The sequence below is a fragment of the Hermetia illucens genome, chromosome 2, assembly GCF_905115235.1.
Source record: "Hermetia illucens chromosome 2, iHerIll2.2.curated.20191125, whole genome shotgun sequence".
NCBI lineage: Eukaryota > Metazoa > Arthropoda > Insecta > Diptera > Stratiomyidae > Hermetia > Hermetia illucens.
The window spans coordinates 148,625,682-148,642,853 of record NC_051850.1 but is presented as its reverse complement, the minus strand read 5'-3'; the positions used below and the strand labels follow the sequence as shown (position 1 = coordinate 148,642,853).

The following is a 17,172-nucleotide window of genomic DNA, read 5'->3' as shown; positions in this document are numbered from 1 at the left end:
AATCATAGACCAAAATAGACTTGTAATAGAATATGATTTTTTTTATTCATGCTCAGTGGACCATGTACTTTATTAGTTCTTGCAATTTCATATTTTGTATGCTCTAAAACACAGAAGACTACCTGATGCAAACTATCATATATCAAAACATTATCACATTAAAATTCTGCCAAGAAACAATTGCCGAAAATTTAAATTCAAATTAATTTCGAATCTTCATTTTTATTCCGTCAGCTTAGTTGAAACGAAGCAACTGAACTTAAGAAACCGAATTAATTTAAATAGCGATTTGACTTGAATTTGATTTGCTTGTGAAATCCATAAATGTCTCAACGCTCTCGTTACCTGCTCCTTTCAAGTTTGACTTTCCCGCCAAGTGTTGAAACGATTTGTCGTTCCGCGCCCCTTGCCCATACCAATTATGGAAGATTTATTTCCTGAACTCTGTACGGTTCCTAGTCTTGCTAGACTTATTCAGTATATGGTAGAAAATATGATTGAGGAAATCTAATATTTAGTGGCTTATGTCGTAGGCTATTCCAGGCAGCTGTTATCATAGACTTTTCGACTAATATCATGTAACCCATAATTTTCAATTGATCATCATCATCGTCATCATCAACGACGCAACAACCGGTATCCGGTCTAGGCCTGCCTTAATAAAGCGTAGTACTAAGTTTTTCGCACGAAAAAATATTTTCGAACGAAATTTTTTCGCTGTGGAAAATTGACAGTGGAGATTTGGGACAGTGACAGTGGAGATTTTCAATTTTAAAGAAAATAGCAGTGTTCCACAAAATACAAAAAATGTTTATCGATTCAGACTCTGATTCTGATTTGGAAGATGCTATTTTGTTATATAGTGCAGTGCTTGCCGAATCTATCAAAAAACAAAAAAAGAAAAGGCAAAATAAAAGCATTTATTTGAAGAAGCGACAAAAAAGTGGCAGGTTTGCAAGAGATGTGAGTTGTATTCTGCAAATTCGTTCAATTAGTATTTTTTAATTTGTCTAATATAGTTTCAGGATTTAATTAAAGATCCCATAAGATTCTATGAAAATTTTCACATGGACGTGATAACTTTTCAGCGGATCCTATCGATGGTGACACCTTATTTGAAGCCCAAGAAAATGACTCGGCCAACAGATGGAATATCTCCGAATCAAAAGTTGGCGGCAGTGTTAGAGTAATATATATGTAGTTTCTTCTTATTTACATAGTTCGAAAACAACTATTGTATTTTAAGGTACTTCGCTTGCGGAAGTCTGCAAAGGCACATCGCTTCTGTGTATAGGATAAGTAAGCAACATTTTGGTAAAATAATTGATGAGGTTTCGATTGCCCTCATATCAGCATTAAATGAATACATTCCACCATATGATGCCAACGTCATGATTAATGCTGCAAATGACTTCAACTACCAATGGAATTTTCCAAATTGTGTTGGATCAATTGATGGAAAACATATTGCCATTAAATGTCCTCCCAAAGCTGGTAGTATGTTTTTCAATTACAAGGTAAAGTGATATAAATTATAGATTATCAAAAACTGTATTTATAATTTTATTCGTAGGGTTACCATAGTATTGTTCTTTTGGCTGTCGCCGATGCCAAATATAAATTTTCGTACATTGATGTCGGAGCTTATGGAAGCGAAGGAGACGCAGGTGTTTTTTCGAGCAGTAAATTGGGAAAAGCAATGGCAAACGAATCACTTCCATTTCCACCAGACGCTAAAATACATGATAAACGATTGCCGTTCTTTTTCGTCGGAGATGATGCATTCCCACTTGGAAAGCGGTTAATAAAACCATACGTTCCGAAACGCAATCAAATGTTAGAACCAGATAAAACAATTTTTAATTATCGGGTAAGCCGTGCCAGACGCTGCGTTGAAAATGCATTTGGAATTCTTTGCTCCAGATGGTACTGCCTTGCTAGAACAATGTTTTGTTCACCGGATCGTGCACAGAAGATTGTTGCCGCTTGCTGTTATCTTCATAATTTTCTCACTAGTCTAAATCCAAGGGTTTATTGTCCCACACGTTATGCAGACTACATTGATTCGAGCGGTAATCTCATTGAGGGCGAGTGGAGGAATAATATACCAGCGAACTCGCTATTTAGTTCAACAATAAATCCGACACAAGGACGACCAACTGATATCGGAAAAACTACTAGAGATTCATTAAAGGAATTCGTAAATTCGCCTGAGGGTTCAGTTCCCTGGCAAAAAAAAATAACACATCAAACGGTCTTTTCATTTCTTTGGAAATCTTCTCCCAAGCGGCAGCCAATGCCGTACTTTTTCGATGCCCTGCTTCGGACAAATCCCACACAGCACTATTTTCTTTTAAAATTTTAATAAATTTTTTCTTTTCATCTACACTCAACTTTTTCATTTTAAATTCTATAAATTAGGTCCGTCCACTTACAATAGCCAAACACAATAGAATTTTATAGACTGTTGGTCAATCAGTTTATAATCTGCCTATCTGTCATATTTTCGCGCGAAAATAATGTGTAGGTGCATTGTTTTCGCACGGAAATTTGACAACTGTGTGTAGATTTCTGTGGATAATTGTGTCTTAGCTAATTTGGTCGAAATTTTTTCGTGCGAAAAACTTAGTACCACGGTGCGAAATTATTTCACAAATGCGAAATTTTTGACAGTTTTTATATGAGATTTCACGCGAAAAAGCGAACTTAGTACTATGCTTAAGGAACTCCAGACATCCCGATTTTGCGCCGCGATCCACCAATTCGATATCCCTAAAAGCTCTCTGGCGTCCTGACCTACGCCATCGCTCCATCTTAGGCAGGGTCAGCCTCGTCTTCTTTTTCTACCATAGATATTGCCCTTATAGATTTTCCGGGCTGGATCATCCTCATCCATACGGATTAAGTGACCCGCACACCGTAACCTATTGGGCCTGATTTTATCCACAACCGGACGGACATCGTATCGTTCATAGATTTCGTCGTTATATAAGCTACGGAATCGTCCATCCTCATGTAGGGGGCCAACAATTCTTCGGAGGATTCTTCTCTCGAACGCGGCCAAGAGTTTGCAATTCTCCTTGTTAAGCACCCAAGCCTCCGAGGAATGCATGAGGACTGGCAAGATCATCTTCTTGTACAGTAAGAGCTTGACCCTATGATGAGACGTTTCAAGCGGAACAGTTTTTGTAAGCTGAAATAGGCTCTGTTGGCTGACAACAACCGTACGCGGATTTCATCATCATAGCTGTTATCGGTTGTGATTTTCGACCCTAGATAGGAGAAATTATCAACGGCCTCAAAGTTGTAGTCTCCTATCTTTATTCTTCCCGTTTGACCAGTGCGGTTTGATGGTGTTGGTTGGTTGGTTTTTAGTGCTGACGTTGTCACCATATACTTTGTCTTGCCTGCATTGATGTGCAGCCCAAGATCTCGCGCCGCCTGCTCGATCTGACTGAAGGCAGTTTGTACGTGTCGGGTCGCTCTTCTCATGGTTGATGTCGAATAGTCTTAAGAGTGATCCTGCTGGTTTTATCTGGCCTCGCACATTGGTCAGGGTCAGCCTAGTCGGTCTTATTAATTTCGTCGGGATACCGACTTCTCTCATGGCCGTGTACAGTTTTACCCTGGCTTTGCTATCGTAGGCTTTAAAGTCGATATTCCAACAATTTTTTCATCGCTTGCCGCACAGAGAAAATCTGATCTGTTGCTGATTTGCCTAGAGTGAAGCCTCTTTGGTATGGGCCAATGATGTTCTGCGCGTGTAGGGCTATCCGGCCTAGCAAGATAGCGGAGAATATCTTATAGATGGTACTCAGTTGTTTAGGTTATGCGGGATCCTAAGTCCACATCCACATGATGGTGGACCGGGCCAAAATCCTTCCTTCCTTTCTCTTAAATGGTGCTATGCCCAAAACCAGGGATCCATGGACCATAAAACGTGGGAGTAAGTTGCTCCTCATTTGGCCCAGTCAACCATCATGTGGATGTGGACTTAGGATCCCGCATAACCTAAACAACTACCCAGCTTTAGTCTAGTTTAGTCTAATATAATTCGCAACCTTGTCGTGTTTTTGCGATGATATAAGGGAGCGTTTTTCCACCTGTTGGCACTTTCGGTCACGCTGCTTCCAGGGTAAAGGTGAAGTCTGAAGAGTTGACTCTGCCCTGGACGGAACCGTCCGTCATTTTTCGGTTTTTTTTAATTTAGACATTTGCTTTGTACCAGCAAGTAATGTATATGCATATACTACACGGCAAGTATTCACTTTAGCGTGATACTGACATTCGAAGTATTAGAATTTGCTCAAAGTATTAGAATTCGCACTAAACCGGCAACTTTGTCCTACTATAACTTTGTTGGTGATAGCGTTATTCCCACCAAACTTGGTAGGATCTTGCTTTACAGTATGGCCTATATTACAACATTCTAGATGAATTTTAGGGGGTTTTCACAGTCAATTACTAAAAATTATAGCAATGTACTATCATTAACTTTATTTGAACAGATATAGGTATGGAAGGTGTTTCGAAGCCTAGGCAACATATAGTGACAGCTTTGTAATTTTTTCAGATGTTCCAGTCGGATAGATTCTGAGAATGGGTCCATGAGAAAATGACCACTTTCCAGGTCCCACCCCCCCTGTTGCAGTAACTGTCAGAACTGAGGCCAGCATTGGAAAGTACTAATTGAGACCTTTCATATGATACCTCACGATTCTAGTGGAATAAAAATTACACCCTTTGCATGTGTGGAAACCTTCTTTAGGTTCCACATAGAACGATCTTACTCGCTGCATGCGTGGGCGTTTCCATCTTCCCACCAAGTTTGGTGTCAATCGGTACATCCGTTTCTGAGAAAAGTGCGTGTGACAGCAGGAAAGACAGACAGATGGTAAACCGATTTTAATAAGAATTTGTTTTACACGAAATCTTCAAAAAGCCTAGACAGAAGTAGATTCTTCATAAATGGTACTTTAATATTTTACTCGAATGTCAATTATTCTCGTTAATTATGACGTCAACATCTTCTTTGCATGATTTAAGATTTACGTTAAAACTAATATCAGTACCGGAAAGTACTATCGAGATCTTTCATGACTACATATATACGGTGAAAAAAAATTGTACATCCCCCTTTGCATGTATGGGGAGCCCTCTTCTAAACTCGAAGTAAATTTATGTCACTCACTGTATGCGTGAGATTTCACAGTTCTCATATGTCCACCAAATTTCTTTTGAATCGGTGTAGCCGTTTCGGAGAAAAATGCGTGTGACAGACAGACAGAGAGTGAATCAATTTTAATTAGGCTTTTTTTACATAAAACTTCCAAGGCCACATGTCCATAAAAGCGATGGCCAAATTGCACGAACTAAACTTCAAATTGCTTCTGCACCCATTGTATTCACCGGACTTGGCCTCTAGTGACTACTTGCTTCAGGGTAGTGATTGCCGAAACTGAAGCCGATTTTAAGACAAAAGATAAATCATTTTACACTTCTGGTATAGAAAATCTGGAGAAGCATTGTAATGAGTGTATTACTCTTAAAGGAGACTACGTTGACGAATCAAGTCGAATTTTGAAAAAAAAACGTGTTCTACTGAAAAATTATGTGGCTGTGTTAAATTTAAAAAAAAACTCCGACTAAGGGCTATAGCTTGCTGAAAGAAGTCAATAGTGAGAAATCTTCATCTCGATCGCGTATTTTCAATACTATTCGAAAACAGTTTTCTCAAGGCCGAGAGAACACCAAAGATGACTAACGCCCTGGTCGACCTGTCTGGTTCAACTTCGAAAAAAGTGATTAAAATCAATGAAATTGTGCGCGATGTTGAAACTGAGCGGCAATCCAGGCAGTGGATAACTGCTGCATCGCCAAAAATGAAAAACGCAAGTATATCAAAATCAAAATACCAACGGCATCGTAATGGCTGAACTGCTATTTGAAAATTTTGGCAACACCGCGATAACGAATTCCTAGGAAATGGGCGCAATTGTGGAATAACAAATCGTGGATTTTGCACCATGAAAAGACCAGAGCAAGCTATCTTTGAAGCGTTATTTAGCCACTAGAGGCACTTCAGTGCTCAAAAACGTGCCGTACTCGCCTGATTTAGAAAACTATGACTTTTTCCTGTTTCCGAAGATCAAATCTGCAGCGAAAATCGGCGGAGTTCCAAAATGCTCTTACAGCATTGCTTTCATCAATGGAAGAAACCATTGGAATTGTGTATAGCGAGGGCAGGGGGGTACATTGAAGGGGAGACTTCGATTGTAGACTAGGGGCAAGGCAGCGTCCCCCCTCTGAAAACCCTCTCGCCTTACCAATAAACCTTGTAACAAGTAGTGACCGTGATGGTTTTTTATGAGGGTAGAAAGCTGGGACCTTTCCTTCGTTTTACACGTCGTCTTTACCCCCTCTCCTTCTGAGGGCGGGGCTTGCAAATCAAAGTTTGCCGTGAGGATATTAAAATATCTCACCTAGATTTCTCAACGCGGTTCATACACACCTTTATCCTTGCGATATCAAATAGGCACAATTTAGGGCGCCATAACTTGTTAATGACGGATGGCCGCCCTAAATTTTTAAACGTGGTTAGAGAGGAGGAAGAACCCCTTTCTTCTACATGCCTACATCTTCCTCCTCTTCATCTCACTGGGTAGGGTTAAACTTTTAAACTTTGCCATGATATGGAGAAACCCCTACTTTAAGGGTCGATAACTTTATGAGAGGGAGGGAGAGGAGGGGGTTGAGGCCCACAAGTTTTCATCGGGTTTGAAGATTGGGGACCTCCCTCTCCCCCACCAAAAACTTGGGATGGGCTGGAAACTCAACCTTTACCTTAAATATAATCTTGGAGAACCCCAAATAATTTTTAACTAGCAGGAAAATTTTCCACTTGGGGTACGACGGATTCATTGGCTTCATTTTCCTTCTTTAGCTCTGGCTGTTTGGTAGCGCGGTCGTCCCGTCTAGATTGGGTTCGCAACTTTTCTCGGCCATAGGCTTCTTCTGGAAGAGTCATTACATTCCCAAGTCACTAAAGCTGGTTCGGTCGACCTTTAGGTCGTTTCCCATCGATTTAGATATTCACGCCATACCATCGAAGTCACCTCTTCATTAATTTCTCCACGATGGATGTAATACTGCATCAATTGCGGTTGTCCCCATTTCTAATGTAATCATAACGTGTTAGACTACTGATTTAACGCAAGGATTGGCTTCGCTAAAGTTCCGAAACGTTACTATCGATTTGTGATAGATTTTTATTGTAAATTTCGAAGAGGCCAACTGAAACGGAACAAGGTTTACGACTCAGTGAAGTGAATCTCTAAAAACGAAACGCGGTATTTCAAAGTATAGAGTATTCACCCTCTTTTTCTAAAATATTAAAAACTAAGCAGGAAGTAACAACTTTACCCGTAGAAAGGTGGTAGAAGCGTTGAAATTCTAGAACAAAATACAAACGTACTATTTTCGGTCATAATAAAAATATAATTTTCCCGTAATCACATTCCGCTTGAAAATGATAACTACGTATGTACAACCACTAAGACGGAAATTGATTTTTCGCTTTGCAATTTCGCCTATGATGATTCAATATTTTCATTAGAACTTCCACACAAGCCATAAAGCTTATCTAAAAATAGGACTCGTATCGAGTTAATAAACAGAGATAAGGTAACTTATCGATAAAAACAAGTGCAGGCCGGAACCCCTTGTTTGCAGATTGGTACCTTTGCAATCTGTTGCGCAAAATTTACCATGCGAATTGTTTGCTACATTAATTTTTCCTAATCCAATTTGTAGTCAGCTAATAATAACTACTAATATATTGGTGAACCAAACAAGTAAGCGCCATTCGGCATAAAATGCTGTTCTAGTAGTTCCGTCGCTTGTTCATAATTCTCAAAGCGCCAGTAGAACGCAAAATAAACCTTTGCCAAGCAAAGTATAATGAAATGTGAAACGCAATCACCATTGACCCCCAGGAGTTGCACCGGACACGCTAAATATTGCGAACCCAATACAAATATGGATTTAGGTGCAATATTGTGAAAACACACGTTTCTTGTTCAATCACTTGTGTATGCGTGAATGGTAATCGCCATTTGAATGACAATCCTATTATCTTTTATGTAATCGGCTTATTCAGGGCTTTAAAAATGTCGTTCAAGGGGTAAATATTGCAAATACTACAATAAAAGCCTATCTGATCCCAACAAGTATGTCTTCTGCTTAGCTGCCCCCAGCATACTTTCAATGTTTTTACAACCATGTTTCTTTGGATGTTTCAAACCCTTGCAGATGCTACTCCAATGCAGTTCCCTAATTATGAGGAAGTAATTATATGTCATGACATGCTCATCCGACATCCGACCTACATTTATTTTGCAACCAAAATTGGATGAATGCAAGCACAAGCACCAATTATTAATGACCCTCCATTGGCACTAAAATGCTCTTCCCAAATTCTTCTTTAACCTTATCCCAATGCCACCGAGAAGAAATCGATGGTCACACATTTTTTCGCTATTGGCAAATAAGAAAGCCTACGTTGCACCACATCATGTGAGTATCTGCAGTGCTGCTGACTGCACATTCTAAGGACGATTGCGAAACAGCATACGAGCATATAATTCTATTTTTATGCGGACGTGAGCTGAAAGTCACTGCTATTTACATTTTTCAAGGATATTTAAGGATTTTATATTGCAACAAAAAATAAATTAATATAAGTCACTGACATGTGACCGGACAGTCTCTTCCAGGAATAAATGGGTTGTATATGATTGTCCTCGTGTTTATAATACTATATATACAATTTCATACATATTGGCAAGAGTTCCAGTCAAACAAACGGTTTGGAACCACTCCACCATATGGGGAACTATCGCCAATGCAAAGAATTGGATATTCTCCTGCTAGCATTGGAAATATAGCGTCAACTGAATTTTGAAGCATTGGAGATAAGATTGCAGCCGTTGAAAAATTATTATATTCTCATATGACTAAATAAGACCATAGAACAGAAATGATACTCCCAAACACGAAAGTGCTTTTCATATATGATTATGCTGACTTCTACAAAAAACAGCCTCTGGTGTTACGCCTTTCATGGCAGGAATGCTAACTTTCAATTCAAAGCAGGGATGTCATCAGCCTCATAATTGGATTCATAAAATATGGTGCAGGCAGAATAGCAACGGAAATCGTGAGTAGCATTTCTGAAAGGCATGGGATGCATAACTCAAAAGCCAAGAAAATGATTGCAGGATTTTTTGGACACACCAGCCGCAAGCAATCTACATAATTGATGAGATGACATGTTCAATTTTGAAAGTAAAGATTTAAAATAAGAATCAAAGTAACTAACTTTGCCGCAAGACAAGGAGTGGTGAAACTTGTACAGTTGTGAGTTTGCGCTTGTGTGCAGTTTAAGATTGATAGCTATGTTCTAAAGAAATCAATTTTTTGAATCTATTCGACTCTCTGTGGAACTAAGAAAACCCACAAATGGTTGTGGAAGAGTGCAGCTAACTATTCAGCGTGGCTGAGGAAGTGTTAGCATTATCTGTTCACTAACTTTCAAACATCAGGAGACACAAAGAAAGCGAAGCACAATTAATAAAACAAATGCGAGAAATTGGATTCAAGTCATGTTAGCTAGGTAGGTAGAGGTGCAGCAGAATTACTTTATGTAACCGACATTTACAATCCTCATAAAAATCTAAAACTAGTCGAACACCGGAAGTTCGGCGCTTCGAGTATACAAAATATGGAAAGTAATATTTAGGTTCACGATATTTCTAGTTATACGTAGTTCACAGTAATACTAAGACATAAAATGTCTGAGTAATTGCACGCAAAAAAAGACACTTTTATTTATTATTTCTTCATTAATAATGGTACGATTTTCACCAAAGTTTCCAGTATGGTGCTTCATGTTAGTAATAATAATAACTCTGCCGTGGCCGATCCCAAGCCCGGTTATGAAAGAAGGAGGGATGGATAGCTTCAGTCTGAATGGCTGTACGTCATCGCAGCATCTCAGGGGGTAGGTGAGGAAAGTGCAGGAATTCCGGTACGAATGAACCTCTTCATCATCTGCTCCTACTACGAAATAACGGCGGTGGCGGGTACATCTTACCGCCCCTTGTTGCACCAGAGATTCGTCGAGCGTTTCCCACGATTCGCACACGTGACTGTGCAGCGAGTCGCATACCAGTACCGCTTTATTACTCGCAGCGACACAATCCCGGCCACCATCAGGGAGCGTGTTCCACTTAAGGTCATCGGGGGAACTGGTGACCGAGAGCTGAGGAGGCAGAGGCGGCGGCATCAACAACACCACGCCGTACTGCAGGCAACAGTTTCAGTACTCGCCGAAGCACTCTTCTCCATCGTCCAGCTGAGGTTCGGGACGAATTCCAAAGAGCGTGCATAGAATTCTCCGATATGGATCCTTTGCATAGACCAGGTATTCCCAGGCTCTATGCATCTCCAGCAACTCCGGGAATTCTATCTCAAATCGATGATGAGATTGCATATCGGCTGTGTGCTGATATGTCACTGCTGCAACTACAATCACTTATGTATTGTGGTGCAGTTGCGGCAGAATATTCGCAGATTGCACGGTCAGAATATTCGCTTTCGTGTTATTGGTTTGAGTGACAAAAGAGATCCACCATGGAAAATTCGTCTGGAACCTCGGCGGGACTCACTAAGGCAGGACATTGCTAGACTGATTCAAATCAGCACTGGCAATGCCAGCAGACGGGTGAGAAATAAAGTACAGAGAGTTTACCGGAACTATGCCATCCCCAGTGAGACGCCCGTAGTTGAAATTCTGGACACATTAAAGCAGAAACTTCTCTCATATGCAGCCGGTTACGACGGTATGGCGTCATTCCAGACGTGTCCAGAATGTAACATACGCGTGCAACCAGCAGAGCTTTTTCAGATCTCTCCACGAATCCGAACAGAGCGTCCAGACAGTACAGTTTTCGGTGACGGAAGCAAAAGAGTGTTAGGGTGGACTTTGGGGGTTACCCGCCAAGCATACTGAGCATGCTGAGTGGATCGCCGCCGCGCCAATACGCCTGGCATGAATTTTGCGGACGTTACCGAACAGGAAGTTCGACGAGCCATAAACAGATCGAAGAACTGGAGGAGCCCAGGTCTAGATCGGGTGCAGAATTTCTGGTATAAGAAATTTACCAGCGTACACAGTCGGTTGGCACACAGTATAAATCAGGTCATGAGTCAGCCGGAGAAATTTCCACCCTTCCTCACTACAGAGATTACCTACCTTATCCCTAAGAAGGACACGGTGCAGGACCCCGCAGACACAAGACCGATTACTTGCTTACCAACCCCCTACAAATTCATAACGTCCATTATTAGTGGAAGGGTCAATGCGCACCTCGAAACCAATACCACTCTGTCCGAGGAGCAGAAGGGCTGCCGAGTTGGGTCAAGAGGTTGCAAAGAGCAACGCATTATCGACTCGATAGTTGTAGGACAACCAACTAGAGACCAAAGAAACCTCTTCAGTTGCTATATCGATTATGCCAAGGCTTTTGATAGCATTCCGCATACCTGGCTAATCGATATCCTATATCTGTATCGCATTGATCCGAAACTAATAAAGTTTTTGGCGACAGTCATGGAAAGGTGACATACCACCTTATCAGTGCGTACATCTAAGGGTGCTAATACCTCAGAGTCCATCGCCATCCATGATGGCGGCACAACATCATCGCCAAGTCGACTCGCTGCGCGCTTAGTTTGACAGCAAAGAGCAGACGAGTCCCTTGCATACGGCTGTATGTAAGGCAGACTGTGGACTGACTCCACTTAACTTGAAGGAACGATCTTTCAATACTCTGAGTGGGGTGAAGTCGGATCAAGAGCGGATCGATGAATGGAAGTCGAAGGCAATGCACGGTAAACACGTGAATTGTCTTTGGCAGCCATTTGTCGATTTGCATTTGTCGAACAGATGGCTGTTTGCTGGAGAGCTCTTTGCTGAAACGGAATTGAATTCCCTATCTAACTGAGTTTTCTGAAGAAGAAAATTTTAAAATTCCAAATTCTCGCTTATTCTTAACGGAGCGTAGAACGTAAACAATGCGGGAGAACAATAGATACCATAGTAGATAGTAGTAAGTGGAGAATTAACATAAATTAATCAAATAAACAGAAACAACAGAGAAGGAAGAAGAGCTGAGTGCGTTCGACCGTCATAGCTAGTGCCGAAGAGGAAAGGCTTATCAGGAAATGAGCAGCACTGGTGAAGCGTATGCGGTCGGCAACGTTCCTCCAGAGGAACGTCAGCAAAGGCGTCGAAAAGGGGCTGATGGAACTGAAGGAACCATTGGACCGCATCTTCTTTTGTAAGCGAACGTGGAGAGCAGCGGAAGACGATTGGAGAGCATAAACAGCCTTACTCCTTACTGAGAACGCTGCTTGCGTCAAACGGACTGCAGATAGCCCACTGCAAAGCGAAATGGAGAAAAAGCGGAAAAAGGACGATGTTCCTGAAGGAGACTTTATCGAGGTAGTTACCAGGGCCCAGAAAAAGAAGGCGAAGAAGAAAAAAAGGAAACAACTGACTACGCCGCCAGAGACACGTCTGTCCAAACACAAAGAAGCTGCCAACCAAAAGCCAGGAACAGAAAAGACGAGGAAAATAAGTAGTCCTTCTCGACTGTCAGCTCTGCTTATTAAGCCGACGGAAGGCAAGACATTTACGGAAGTCCTTAGTGAAATCCGCTACCCGAAGACAACGGAGCAGAGGTGTCTTCCATATCGAAAATGAGGAGTGGTGGAGTCCTCGTCGAACTGGGACCGAAGACCACTAGTAAGGGTACGTTCTGCGAAGCGGTCAACTGGTTACTGGGCGAGAAGGCTCTTGTTTCCAGCCTAAAGCCCATGTGCTCTCTAGAAATCCGGGATCTTGACTACCTCACAGAAAAGGGCGAAGTGGAGGAGGCGATAAAGCGTGAATGTCCAGAGGTGACCAATGCCCGGATAGGTATCACCTCTGTAAATGCTGGAGGCCGAAAACTCGCCGTGGTGGATGTCCCCGAGCAATATGCGAGGAAGCTACTTAGCAGCGGGAGAATCAAAATTGGATGGGTAGTATGCAGGGTACGAATGCGGATAGTCCCCACCAAGTGCTACAGGTGTGTGGACTATGGACACACGTCAGCAGCTTGCAAGGAACCGAACAAGAGGACAACATGCCGGAAATTGCGACCAAGTAGGTCATCAAGTGAATACCTGAAACGAAAGCGAGAGTTGCGGTCTCTGCAGGGATCGTTGGCGCCCCTGGTGAGAGCGTCGCACACACTGCGGGCTCGGGACGGTGTCCAATCGTCAGGGCGGAATTGGAAAGGGCAAGGGTGCGAATGGTATGATCTGCATTTTGCAAATTAGCATGCACCGGAGTGCAACCGCTCACCAGTTGCTAGCACAGTTCGCTGTGGAAGGAAATGCTGACCTATTGCTAATTAGCGAGCATTACCGAAACAAGGACCCGGCCTCATGGTATCTCGACTAATCGGGCACGCCTGCCATCTGGTTTCAAGACCACGTTCGACTTCGTCTTCTTGCCGAAGACCGAGGAAACGGGTTTGTCTGGATCCGGTGTTTAGGGATAACGTTTTTTAGAGTTTACTTGACGCCGAACAAGACGATGCCGGACCTTTTCCGCCGGCTTGATGCTCTGGAGGACGCCGTTTCGAGCACGAATGGACGAATCCTGGTAGGCAGTGATTTTAATGCCAGTGGAAGAAGCATTCCTGACCCGTGGAGTTGGCTATAAGCTTATCACCCGGAAGATCGGGTTTCTGCGGAGGCCGTGCATACTAAGTACCGACCAGATGGACCGCATTGTACAAGGAGACCCGAAGCTCCCGTCTGCATACCGACCGCTGTATATGGTTGACACGGCCGGGAAAGTGCTCGAGAAGCTCATCAAGAGTAGACTCGCTGAAGCAATCCGCGCTGCCGGGGACTTATCCCCAAAGGAGTTCGAGAGAACAGGGAGATCCACAGTGGACGCTATTATGGAGGTCGTAGATGCGATTCATAGAGTCAATGCATCCAGCCGCCGATCTCGACGGATAGTGCTTCTCATAACGCTTGATGTCAGAAATGCCTCCAATTCCCTAAGATGGACAAATATGCTAGGCACATTAGAAACCTCATTCCACGTGTCACGCTATCCCTGGATATTGAGGGATTATCTGAAAGACCGTTCCCTACTCTATGAAACGCTAGAGGACCAGAGGAGGATAGAAATCACGTCGGGAGTAGCACAGGGATCCATCCTAGGACCAGACCTCTTGAACGCTTCCTACGATAGTCTGCTGAGACTCGAGATGCCCGAAGAGTCGCGCCTGGTCGGTTATGCAGACGACGTTGCGGCACTTGTTGCCGAACGCGGTGATGGTGATCGCGGGAGTGATCCCCGTTGCCCTCCTTGCCAAGTGTAAGGGGGCCCCTGAACTAACAACTCCCTTCCGCGCCTCATCTCCCGTTGGTGAAAGGGATTCCCTGACTTGAAGGCTCCCAAAGCCGGGAGCGGGAGGGCCAGCCCGAAGTAATGTCTCAAACGGTTGCAGGGTAATTCTCTGATGACAGGGAGGGTTTTAGTTGGTAGTCCGACAGCGTACTGTTGCCTGAGTCCAACACTCTGTGCGTAAACGCATTCACCTACCCTACTTCAATAAAAAAAATAGGAGATAGTAGTGAACAGTATGATTCTATTGACTTAACCTTACTACAACTTCTCGACACGTTTTCATCCAGGTTACACTGATATACGAGGTAATTTTATAAAATGAAAGTATGCGAAAAAACAGGGCATGTGGTGGAAATTATACGGGTCTAGAGCGAAAATTATGCCTTTATCCCTTTTCCGATAGTAATTACAATATTTCTTTGAGTGTGGGCGATTGGAAAGTGAACCTTCAAATATTTCATATCCCAAGCCGAAACTGCCGGTCTTTTGCTTGTTCTTTCATGATACGCACCGCATGTGAGTAGGCTTACCGTTTAATTAACCTGACTTGCAGTCTACTAAGATAAAAACTCTCTCGCTGTAAGGTAGATTTCGGCTACCAGAGTTGAGTCACATACACTTTCTTCTAATGCATTACCCATGATTCAGTTTCTTAATCTTCATGAAGAAAAGTATTAATGACCACGCCCTGCAACTACGTCTAATTTTAAGGCTGCATTTCATTATCTAAGAAGATATTCCCAATGCATTCTTGACCATCAACTCCGCCACATGGTGCCCCATTCCGCAAAAGCAGATTTTCCAGAAAAGTCCAAATTTTTCAAAATCATGCATTCGCTCTTGTCTCGTCTCGTCTCTACAACTCCCATATCGGTATAGACCAGTTAAGAGAAACAACAGCCACTTATCTCCACAAAGCATGAAAAATCGAAATGAATAACTCCACGACAAACAGAACGCTCTCGGGCTCCCAACATTGTCTACCAATGCACCACCGCAAGCCGGCATCCCATAGAGTTCATAACGGTACGGGTAGTTATCCCATACCGGTTTTAGACACGAGGTGCATGCAAGTATTTCCGATCCCATTCTAAACCCATTACTTCCACATAAGTCGGATGAGAAAAATTGCAGAACTAAAAAACCAGGTTTGGACCCCAAAAAATCGCTTCCAGATTCCGATCACGCACACGACACCGTGACAAATAGGACGCATACAATTAAGCCGGCGGCATAAATTAACTCTTGGCGCTCCCATATAGGCCGGGCTTTGTTTATCGCACCCAAACAATCCAAGCATCAGACAAAAGCTGTGCCAAGAGCCATTTAATTGTCCCCTAAAAGGATCAATACAGCCGGGGATAGCCATCCTCCAAGCGAGAAACGTCAAAATTTCGGCCACTGTCATTTGAAAATGTCTCATTTCCAATTCGACTCATTTCTACCAGACCTGCTAAATCCTATTGGAATCATGATCCAGCCACTGACTAATATTCCACTTTGGTCCAATTATTCAACGCTGACACGGTTTCGGCATGTTTGCGCCGCAGAAAAGCTGGCAGAAAACCTTTAATTTACCTCCTTATTGCCGGACATTCCACTGATAAACACTTTTAACACCATTTTTGAAGATTTTTTTGCTGTTCAAGTAGCAAACGAAACGAGCTATAAAACTTGTTGTTCTTCGATTAAGGACTGACTGCGGTGGTTACGCGACTTCTCCCGTGGTAGTAACTGAACAGCTGTGGTAAACTCGCGGCGCACAAGACACGGAACCAACTAATTTTCACTAAACGATATGCGAATTAGCAATCACTTTGGTCTTTCTCCTGCGATTTCGAGTGTTTTTGATGGACGTAGGCTGCGGCGGACGAAGACGACAAGCACCGTAGGGGTGGGCTCGCGATTTCTCTCGAGTGCCCATGGTGCCATCTATTCAGTCAAGTTGAAATTGCTATGGGAAACGCCTTTAGCATAGACACTGAGTTCATGGAAGTAATCGTAAGGTAGAGGGGGCGAGAAGTGTTTAGTGGGAAAAATCTATATAGTTTGACCGATTTACGATATGCAGTCTTTGTCCATTATGAATTGCAAGTCTCTGAACCAGTTTGCGATTTCCGAAAGGACCGGGGGATCATTTGTCTCGGTTTCTCATCCCTATGGAATTGCGAATTCCACTGATACTCTAATTGACTGTAAACTTCAAGATAGTTATCAGTAGACTAACTTCGCCAAGTTATATAGATAATATGGTGGTTACAAGCCCAGCCAAAGGAGGAGAATTTGATTTGAGGCAATGTACTTAATATTATCCTCAGTGAAATAAAAAGCAAATTATGAGATCAGGGAAAGCGATGGATAAAGTATAGCAGGAATTACTCCACTATGCTAAATCCTACCTGATCGCCCTTGGAAACAGTTCCCGCGGAATCGCTTTCTCTGTGCCTACAAAAAATCATCACGCCATTTACCGAACCTCAGTCAACGCAACATAATGGGCCCCGGTCTTGTCGAGAAATAAGCAAGAATTCTTGAAATGTGGACGCCGTCAGGACGTACGCAAATTAGCACAAGCCACACAAATCCGTTTCTGCACGCTAAATATTAGTACCCTCACTAACAAGACGGGGCAACTT

General features: G+C 42.7%; 2 protein-coding genes across 2 annotated transcripts in view; one reads left to right on the top strand and one right to left on the bottom strand.

Annotated features, from left to right (window-relative positions):
* The window catches only part of LOC119648890 (spore wall protein 2), a 43,306-nt gene extending 26,878 nt beyond the window's left edge, over nt 1–16,428 (bottom strand). Inside the window, exon 1 of the mRNA XM_038050787.1 lies at nt 16,115–16,428. Within this exon, the coding sequence (XP_037906715.1) occupies nt 16,115–16,159 (45 nt within the window). The 5' untranslated portion in view covers nt 16,160–16,428. The remainder of the gene's footprint in view (nt 1–16,114) is intronic.
* LOC119648891 lies at nt 754–1,710 on the top strand. Its single transcript, XM_038050788.1, has 2 exons — nt 754–1,186; nt 1,247–1,710. The coding sequence occupies exons 1-2, from the start codon at nt 1,068–1,070 to the stop codon at nt 1,524–1,526; spliced, it is 399 nt and encodes a 132-aa protein (XP_037906716.1). The 5' UTR covers nt 754–1,067; the 3' UTR covers nt 1,527–1,710.
* Nucleotides 16,429–17,172: the final 744 nt, after the last annotated feature.